The sequence below is a fragment of the Solea solea genome, chromosome 14 (assembly GCF_958295425.1).
Source record: "Solea solea chromosome 14, fSolSol10.1, whole genome shotgun sequence".
Taxonomy (NCBI): Eukaryota; Metazoa; Chordata; class Actinopteri; order Pleuronectiformes; family Soleidae; genus Solea; species Solea solea.
The window spans coordinates 6496450-6507568 of NC_081147.1; the positions used below are offsets into that span (position 1 = coordinate 6496450).

The following is an 11119-nucleotide window of genomic DNA, read 5'->3' on the forward strand; positions in this document are numbered from 1 at the left end:
TGGCCAAAGAACACAAAGGTCTGAAATAACGCACGAATGAAAATACCTTGTTCTAAGTATTGAAGAAAGGAAAGAAGCAGAGGAAGATAAGATTTGGATAAAAGCGTCTGCTAAATGACATGTAATGTAATGTAATGGAAGAGGCATTCTCAGCTGAGATCAAAAGACTCAAACAAGGGCAGGAAGTAGCCAAGACCAAAGAAAGTAAGCTGCAGAAGTTAAGCCCCTTCCTGGACAAAGACAAGATCCTCAGGGTGAGAGGATGCCTAAGCAATTCTGAGCAAGATGGTGATGCAGGTTCACGCAGCGGCTCGAGGCTCGAGGCTTTTTAGGTTTGTTTTCGTGTTTTTGTTCGTGTTTACACTTTTAATCCGGAGACTTGAAGCCTTAACCCAGTAAAGGAAGGGCTGAACTGTGGGATTTGGGGAAAAACTCCCGACTTTACCCACCTCCAAAGCCGGATTTTATCCCACCCGAACTACAGCTGACCACAGAGGCTCTCATCACCCCCTCTCTTCATTCATATTATTCATAAACTTTCCGACCAGAGACTATAACATACTACACTAGGTTTACTGCAACATCCGAGGGGCATACAATGCTACAGCAGCTCCTCACCTCGGCATGTTGGATCACATCTCTGTGGAACTGATCCCTGCATACAGATCTCTGATCTGTAGGACCAAGCCCACCACCAGAACCGCTAAGGTTTGGACTGAGGAGGCTTCCTCAGCCTTACATGACTGTTTTGAGAACACAGATCTGGAGGAATACACTTCATCTGTGCTGTCCTATGTTCACTTCTGCACTGATGCTGTCCTACCCACGAAGACAATCACGTTTTTTCCTAACCAGAAACCTTGGATGGACAGCACAGTGAGGAACCGGCTAAAAGCCGGAATGCAGCGTATAGGTTGGGGGACAGGCTGGCGTATAGCAGGGCCCGGAAATAACTGAAAAAGGGCATCCAGCTGGCAAAACACCGGTACAAGCAGCGCATTGAGGAGCACTTCAATGACAACAACCCACGTAGTATGTGGAAAGGCATCAGGACCATCACGGACTATAAGCAAAGCGACCAGCAGGTCAGCCGGGACCCCACTCTGCCTGACACCTTAAATAGCTTCTTCGCACGCTTTGACTCTCCAAGCAGCAGAAGGACTGTACATCTTCCTCAGACAGAGGTACAGCATCAGCCTCTCATCCTGCAGCTGCACCAGGTGATATCCGTCTTGAGGAAGATCAACGAAAGGCTGCAGGTCCAGATAAGGTGTCAGGTCGGACCCTGAAATTATGTGCTGACCAACTAGCAGGAGTTTTTTCTGGACATATTTAACCTGTCTATGCAGCTTTCCACGGTCCCTGTGTGCCTGAAGTCCTACATCATTGTGCCTGTGCCGAAAAAAACAACCATCACCTGCCTCAATGATTACCGCCCTGTGGCTCTGACAGGAAGTGCTTCGAGAGGATCCTCCTGAAGTACATCAAGGACGCCATCCCTGCTGGGCTGGACAGTCCGCCTACAGGGAGAACCGTTCTACGGAGGATGCTGTCTCGTTAGCACTTCACACGGCCCAGACTCACCTGCAGCATCCTGACACCTATGTTAGGATGCTATTTGTGGACTTCAGGTCAGCCTTCAACACCGTTCTCCCGGACATGCTGGCCCTGAAACTCCACAACCTGGGTCTGTCAATATTGCTCTGCTCCTGGATCAGCGACTTCCTCACCAACAGGCGACAGGTGGTGAGGATAGGGGAGTCCACGTCTGCTTCACTAACCCTCAACACTGGCACACCGCAAGGCTGTGTGCTCAGCCCTGTCCTCTTCACCCTCTTCACATACGTCTGCTCTGCCATCCACTCCACAAACATGGTTGTGAAGTTTGCAGATGGGACAGACAGCATAAAGTTCCTGGGCATCCACATTTCCTCCGACCTCTCCTGGTCTGTGAACACTTCACACCTGGTGAAGAAGGCCCAACAACGGCTATTCTTTCTCAGGAAGTTGAAGAGATCTGGGCTCTCTTCCCAACTGCTCATAAACTTCTATAGAGCCACTGTCAAGAGCATCCTGTGTCTCAGCGTGACAGTGTGGTTTGGCAACTGCACAGCACGGGACAGGAAGAACTTAGCCCGGTTGGTGAGGAGGGCACAGGGGATTGTGGGATGCTGTCTACCTGATCTGGACTCAGTTTACACTGCCCGAGTCCGGAGAAGGGCCAGGCGCATAGCAACAGATCCCACACACTCAGACTATGCACTGTTTGTACCACTTCCATCAGGAAAACGGTACAGGAACATCAAAGCAGAGAACAATAGACTCAGGGACAGCTTCTTCCCCAGAGCTGTGAAAGCAATAGCCCCCCACAGTGAAAACAATTTGCATCCCTTCTCTACATCCCCCCCCAACACACACACAAGCAGCCACACACACACACACCCTCCCACACACACCCCTGCTCAACTCTCCATAAACCTGGACTTGCACCAAGTTGCACTAAACTGCACTTTGTAGTTTTATATATTTTACTTTGCACACACTGTAGTTTTACATTTCGTTGTGTCTTATTAAGTGTTAAGTCTTTTGTTGTGTCTTATTTAAGTGTCAAGTCTGTTGTGTCTTATTTAAGAGTGTCTTTCGTTATTGTTGCAAAAATTTCATTATGCCCTCATAATGACAATAAAAATTCTTGAATCTTAAGTCAAGCTGCGCTACACCCGCACATAAAACATCCAGCAATACTTCATCAGAAAAGCCACATATTATCCCTACTCATTAAGCACTTCCACAAAAAGATCCAACACCAAGGACGTGGAATGACAACAAACACTCTCAGAGCTTCTGGACCAATCTGCACAAAGGCTCGACAGCACCCCTCTTCGTACTTACCTGTATGAAATCATGTCCATCATCAACAGCCGGCCACTTACCGTTGAGCATCTAAATGACTCATCCGGACCTGAACCGTTAACCCCAAAGCAGATTCTAACTCTGGCGTCGACAGTCGTTCTTTCCCCACCTGGACAATTCATCAAGCAAGATCTCTACCTACAAAAGAGGTGGCGCCAAGTTCAGTATTTGGCTAACGAGTTTTGGACCAGATGGAGGAAGGAATATCTTCACAACCTGCAACAAAGACAGAAGTGGTTTAAGAACAGAAGGAACTCTAAAGTCAATGACATCGTCCTTCTCCAAGACGAACAGGCACATCACAATGTATGGAAACTAGCAAGAGTCACTGAAGTCTACCCAGGGACAGATTGTAGGGTGACAAAGCTGAAGTTGGTAGTGAGCCACACCACATGCGATAGCAAAGGGAAGGCACAACGTATCTAGAGAGACCTATACACAAGGTAGTTACGTTGATAGAAGCAGACTAGAGCACTACAGTGAGTCTATTTAGTTCTTCCCTTTTACCCCAGAAATAGGATTTTATTTTGAAATACATATGTTTACTTACATGGTACCTGTGAGTTTACCTGTCAAAAGAGGGAATTTACCTGTAAATTTAGTTTGAATCACCCTTAAGTTTGTACTTACCTTTCTATGAAATATCTTGTGATAATATACTATGGTACATGCATGACAATGCCTTTGAAATATTGTGTCAATATGTGTGGGAATGTGCGTCAAAAAATGGAAGTGGGCGGGGCTAAAAACTGACGCAAAAAACTTGTATTAGGTCATCTGCTGTCAGGTTTAACATACATGAACAAAACTTAGTACAAGTTCATTAGGTGGGGACGGTCAAAAAAATCTACAACGACTTCCCTGTGAATCCTACAGGAAGGCCGCCATCTTGGATTGCATGCCAAAACAGAGGCGATTTTGGCCATTTTGCACCAATGGTATTTCAACAAACTTGTCCTAGAGCTTTCATGAGATCACCTTCAAAATGTCGCATGGCGTATGAGAACGGGGATGGCAAAGTTGGCGAAAATTAAAATTTTTCGCCACAGGTAACGAAACTCTTATAACTTTGCGATAGAAGGTCCCATCCCAACCAAATTTGCTAGGGTTGATGATGGACCATGGCTGAAGACGTCTATGCAAAAACTGTACATTTTGAAAACAGCGCCTCCTGGTGGTAACAGAAAATACAAAAACTTCACGATTTCGGTTATAACTATACATAATAGAGTACATCGTATCAAACTCAAAATTGGTGAAAACACTCAAAACACACGGTAGATGATGCATGCTGAATATGATAACCCAACCAAATGTCCTATGATTGATGATGGGTAGTTGCTGAAAACAGCGCCTCCTGGTGGTGGTAGAAAATACTAAAAAAACTATTTGCCAATCCTGGTCCGATCTGAACCAAACTTGCTAGGATTGATGACAGTCGGCCCTGAACAAATCTATATCAAAATATTCCCTGTCAAAATCAGCGCCCCCTGGTAACGGCAGACAAAATTACATTTACAGTTTTTAATGCTGCTCTAACAGGGATTGTTGTATCCACTTGAAACTTGATATGTAAGACCTCAGACCCGTTCTGAACATGTCTGTAAAGGATGACCTCTCTACAGGAAGTAGAACTCCCAAAACAGGAAGTAAAGTCTAACATTGTCCGATCTTCACAAAACTTGATATGTGAGTCAAGGGACCTCCCCTGAACACGTTTACAGACACGCCTCCCGCCCAACAGGAAGTCAGCCATTTTAAAGAGTAAGTGCCCTTTTACATGGCTGTACATTGTCCGATCTGCACGAAACTTGATATGTGAGACAAGGGAACTTCCCTGAACGTGTTTACAGACACAATTCTGCTACTGAGAGGACCCTATAAAGGCCCACTGTGTTAACAGCTTTAAGTAAAACAATAGCTAAAATATCCAAAATTATTATTATAATTATGAATTATTTGTATGTAGATGTATATAGTTATAGCATGCATATGCGTGTATATAGCAAGCATTGTCTTTATCACCCACATTCATTCACTGCTCTCCATAGGCTTGTCCATAGGTCTGTTTACTTTCAGAAAAGAAGGCAGGAGCCCAGCTCAAGACAAGGAAGTTGGGTACATGGGTTCACAGGCAGCACCAGTACTAGCACTAAATTGCATAAATGTTCTGCTGCTTGCACTTATGAGTCTTTGAAAGAGAATATAAGAAAATAAGAGAAGTCAGTAAGAGAAGGAGCCTGCACTGTAATGAGAGCCACATGACCAGAAGTCCATGTCAAGTGGCATTGTGTCAACTGGCTAATGGACGACAAAGTCAAGGGCAGTATCGTGTCTGAGAACAATGACAAAATAAGGTAACATGCACTCAAAGTAATGAGCATTCTCTGGGGACGCACAAAGTGCATGTTGCATTGCGCGTCTCATATCCCTGGTATACTCACGCGTCAGGGTCCTGTAGTATCTGACTTCACCATTGAGTGGCGGTACAGGTCTGGATGCAAGGATGTCTGGATGTTTTTGTAAATTTAGATTATCCCATGACAGCGCTCAGTTACTACAATTAATTTGACTATGTTCATTTAATTTTTGACATACATTTATCACATATTATATATCACTTGACTTTCATATGACAAATCATATCTCACATGTCTTGATTAGGGAACTAAGCCACAGTTGAAGTGACCGTTCTCCCAAAATGGTGTGATTATCAGAAGGTTTGATAGCCAGGAAGCAGTTGTTTTTGCAGGAATGAGGAATTCCAAATTTGTCACACATGCACATGCACAAACTAATGCCATACACACATGGGTGCACTCTCAATGAGTGATGTGTGGGGTTGGAGTATTTTAGCTCAGGGAAAGCTATTTGACTGTTGCTCCACTGCTGTGTAGCAAGTCAATTGTAAATAAAGCTATGCCTTGCTTAGGCTGTAAATACTTCACATCTGTCTGCATTGTCAATTAATTTCTCGACAACAATATATGCAATTCCTTCTTTTATTTAAGTAGTTGTTGTGGGCCGTAGCTCAGCCACGCTACAAAACACACCAGGAATCAGACTACTGGCAAGTCGCAGTGGAGGATGACTTTAGCTATATTATATATATATATATATATATATATATGTATTATATACTTTAGCTTAATTACTGTACATCCATTTATTGTTTGCTTGTTCTTGCTGATTTCAGTGCATGTCAAATGGCTTTGGCGGAATTAAAAAAAAATCCCTTAATGTATGTGTCTCTTGGCATGTTTCTCTTGATTATTCACAAGAATAATTTGTTCCAAATACTTTTATTGAGCAATAATTCCATAGACAAAGACAGTTGTATAAGTTTTCATTTTTGTAATAAAGAGGGGAAGATATACAAATGACATACTTATAGGTATATTAAACATTTCAGTATTAGTAACAATTAGATAATACTATATAAATAATAAACAGATAAAATATACCATGAGCAAATAAATAAACTCAAAGACAAGAAGAAACAGAGAGAAATGCGCGTGCACACACATACACACACAAATCCATATATATATATATATACATACATATACAGTATATGTATATACATATGTATAAATTTAAAAATGTGGCACCATTTAAAAGGGAAATGGTGCCACAACAATTTAAATAAGTGGTTTATTGTTTTTTTTTATAATTTGTTATGTATAAATTACACTTATTATAAAATTATTCCAGCATTTTTAATGCAAAATTAAATTATTTCCAGGGTTCTGAAATACTGGTTTTCGTGCATGTTCACTGCCCCAGGCCATAATAAAACAGAGTGCTTCGATAATGGAAATTATTTTTCTTTAACTTTTGGACAATTTTGAAGGAGTAGCCATAATCTTAATGCGATTAAGAATATAACCACTAAAGAATAAATAATTGTCCATGTCACTTCTCTTGACCACACATACAGTGTAGTTACAACTTATACCAGGAAATGGAACACATCCACTCCATGCACTTAAGCAGGAAAAAAAAGTGTAAAAATGTCTTTCAGTGAAGCATGTTATAGCTGTGCCAGGGCTCATGCTGGGGACAGTTTGACTATGGCCATAATGTTGTGTTTGTGTGTGTGTGTGTAAAAAAGAGAAAGACATGTATTTCTATAATTTATTGTTAACAATTAAGTGACTATTGTTAATCAACTCTTCAACTAATGGTTAAGGAAAATGCACGACAGTTGCAAGCCTTGTAACCATTGTTCTACAGGCAGCTTGGGTCAGGAGGGGCATTTACAACCATTTGCATAATAATTTTGCTTTAGTTTGCAGAAACCTTTGCAGATTGTGAATGGTCAAACTTAATCAAACTTATTCCCATTCCTTACTAGGTTTTCTAACAAGATAATCGTAAGTTAAAAGCCAGTTTTTAAGTAGAAGGGTTATAACAATGGTTGATAAGCTATGTTATGCCAAACATCCAGTGGTTATGTTTCTGCTTGTTACACTCTTCAGCCTTGGCTTGCCCTGGCTTGGTTCTACTCCTAGAGTGCAGAGCGGACTGACTTCACTTTGTTTCGTAACTCAGTGAGGACTACTATCTTCTGGTCAAGGATCTGCTCCAGTTGAGAGGCGTAAGACTCCATATTAAAATCCACCTCCTCTGTCAACTTCAGCAGCTCTTTTTCATCCTCCATCCACTGGATTGACTCCTGGAAAACAGCACGGTGGTCCTCCAAAACCTGCTCCATCTCCTCTAGGTGAGACACGGCTTCATGGAAGGTAAACAGTTGGGGAGATGTTTCCTCCTCATTCTGCTCACAAAACAGTTTGAAGTTGTCTCCCTCCGGCAAGATTTTCAGGCACCCCTTGTCTAGAAGATCTAACTGATTGACAGCTTGGATGTTTGTCACTTGGTTTTGATCCACTGTCAGCTCCTTGACCCTGTTTGCGTAGTGTAGTGTATTGAGTGTGGTCTCGCAGGATGTCATACCTGGAGAGATTGTTGCAATCATGCATGTACGAGAATTTTCTCCAATGAAGGAGTCTCTCAGCACCTGGGTCAGCTTACTGGCTCTAAATGGAATGTGGTGCTTGTTACGGCCAAGTGCTCTGATACACTCTTTTAGAGCCAAAAGGCTTTTATTGATCTCAGCTCCCTCCAGACGTGTCTGCCGGTCTGCACTCGATGCGTCAGCTCCTCTTTCATTTCCTGCAAGGTCAACTAAGGAGAACTTTCCATGCAACTCACCTTTCCTCCGAAGAATGATCTGAAATATAGCATGGCTACGAGATGAGAGAGAATTGGCTGATGTCTTGCCCGATGTTCTGTGGCTGTTGCCCTCTTCTATAAGTTTAAGGACATCCTCTGTGCACTTAGCCTCCTTCTCCTGAAGACCCACAATCTGAACTTGCTTTTTCGTTCCCTCTAGCACCCTCAGCTCAGCTCTACGATTCAGCAGGTCAAACACCTTTCCAATGTAGATTTCAAAAAAGGTAGCATACACTTGGAGATCTAATGTCTTGTAGCTGGGTTTCTCCAACATGAGAAATACATCCTGAGCAGACAGTGCATATATTCCTTTAGAGCAGACTTGGTTTTTCCCATTGAAATCTCCACCCATAGTATGTGTTTTTCCACTACCTGTCTGGCCGTAGGCAAAGCAGGTGGCCATGCCTTTCTCAAAAATGGTCTCTACTAAAGGTTTGGCAGTGAACATGTAGACCATCTCATTGGTAGTGCTGTCATCAAAGGCATAGTCGAAGCAGAAGGTATGGTTCTCCAGGTAGCGGCTTTGGTCCACCTTTTGTTTAGGTTCATGAACCAACACTACATCCTTAGTAGGGATGGTGATTACATCCAAATCTTTCATGGCCAACTCCTTCTTATTAAGTGGACGTTTCCTCACACATACACATATTCTGTGTGCCTCAATCAATTCTGATGTAGTCAGGGGACGAAATTCTATACTGCCTCGAAAATCTCGAATCATGCACATGATCTCATAGTTAGGAATTGTGGCATCCATCTCTTGTGCTCTCTTTTCTCTGAGCTCCTGTTGTTGAAGGCGGCGCCGCTCTCTTCCCTCCTGTATTAACTCCACCTCCTTGACACAATTTGACTTCATGTTATGAGGATGCTTGACTACTGATTATCTGTTGCTTCAAACTAATTTGATTAACTTGTGCAAAATTGGAGATTTACTCGTAGAGTTGCATAACAACAACCACTGATTTCTTGCTTCTTTCCCGTTGCCTTGCTATTCTCCTCTTCTCCTTGATCTGAATTCTAAAACTGTAAAAAGCTGGCTTTTATTGTCAAGAAGTTTAAAGTGATCAAAGTCACAGATGACATCATAGGTGACACTGCATCTCCTTTTCTTCTAATAATTTCTGGCAGTTTATCTCTGCTTGAAGATAGCCAAAATGTAAAAAGTATACAAATTTAAAAGTATATAAATCTCAGAATATATTAAGATTCATACAGATGGGTCTAAGGATCCAGTTTCTGGAAGGGCCAGCTTAGCATGGCCCCTACTTATGCCTGGGGGATCTAAATATAAGCCCAACATGGCTTTTGTAATATTTATATCTTGCGAGCTGTTTGAACCGAGTTATAATAACTGTATGGACACTGATATCTGGTTGCATTGTTTATTCTGCCATCTTGGATATACACACTGTAGTCTCGCGAGAGTCTGTGACGTTGCATGAGACTATGGTGTCCCTTAGGGGACTGTCAGAATGCTACATCTCCCTTCTTAAAACAAAAACAGAATAATATTCACTTACTGAACACACTTGTGCCTACATTAGGACACATCAACAAAACTTATATTATTGTGTCTTGATTAAGCAAGTGTAGTTATATCAATGCACTGGCTTGTTTAACGTAACAGGTAAGTATATTATTCCTATAATTTATTTACCATTTCTTAAAAGGTGTGCAACAAATACATAAAGTTATGTCTAACTTACAACAGGTAAACTTTTCTTTTTTCTTTCTTTCTTTGTATATGTATATGAGGGCAGCGATCTGCCTACACCCTTTACAATTCACAAGTCAATAACTTGTCTTGGATTATCTCTGCTCCAATATTGACAGTTTTCAGATCCCGGACTCTCTCTCCAACCCCGATGAACTAGTCGCTCTTTTAACACCAACACTCTCACCTCTCTCGCCCCCCTGAAAGCCCGGTCTGTGTCCTTTTCTGCATCTGCCCCCTGGTTTACCCCCGAGCTTAGGTCTATGAAATCCAAATACCGACAGCTTGAGCAACTACACAAAAGAACCGGTCTCACTATCCACAAGGACATGTACACCACCCATATCACACAATATAAGGACCTAATCTCACAAACCAAAACCAGTTACTACTCCGGCCTCATCCTCTCCAACGAAGGAAACTCAAAAACCCTCTTCTCTATTATGAACAAAATCCTCCAGCCACCCAATTCTCTACCCCTCCACCCGTATTCCACAGAAACCTGCAACTCCATAATGGACTATTTCAACCAGAAAATCCATAACATTCATCAGCACCTACATCAAAATTCGCCACCTCTCTCCCCATCTGAACCTTCTTCTTGTCATCTCTTCTGCAGTTTTCTTCTTCCCACTACCTCCGAAATCTCCGACCTCATACACAAATCAAAGCGCACAACATGTCAGCTCGATCCCCTCCCCACAACCCTAGTTAAATCCTGCTCCCCCTCCCTGCTCCCTCTCATATCCGCTATTATCCACTCCTCACTTTCATCCGGAATAGTCCCTTCCCTTTTCAAAACTGCCGCTGTCACCCCCATATTAAAGAAACCCGGTTCAGACCCCAACAATTACGATAACCTCCCCCCCATTTCTAACTTACATTTCATTTCCAAAATCCTTGAAAAAACTGTTGTCACCCAACTTCACTCTCACCTATCCCTCCATTCACTCTACAAGCCTTTCCAGTCTGGTTTCCGCCCCTGTCACAGCACAGAGACCGCCTTAATCAAAATCACCAAAGACCTCCTCATTGCAGCTGATTCTGGTTCTGTCTCCATCCTCATCCTCCTTGATCTGAGTGCTGCCTTTGACACAATCTCACATCCCATCCTCCTCAGTAGACTCTCCTCCATTGGCCTCTCCCACACTCCCCTCAGCTGGTTCCACTCTTACCTCACAGGCCGCACTCAGTTTGTACAGCTCAAATCTTTCACTTCAAAACCCTCCCCAGTCACTACAGGTGTGCCCCAGG

The 11119-nt window shown here is 42.7% G+C and overlaps 1 protein-coding gene across 1 annotated transcript; it reads right to left on the minus strand.

The window, feature by feature from the left end:
- Positions 1-6258: 6258 nt before the first annotated feature.
- On the minus strand, positions 6259-9152 carry LOC131472780 (kinesin-like protein KIF2A). The gene has a single exon (XM_058650229.1). The coding sequence runs from the start codon at positions 9005-9007 to the stop codon at positions 7424-7426; it is 1584 nt and encodes a 527-aa protein (XP_058506212.1). The 5' UTR covers positions 9008-9152; the 3' UTR covers positions 6259-7423.
- Positions 9153-11119: the final 1967 nt, after the last annotated feature.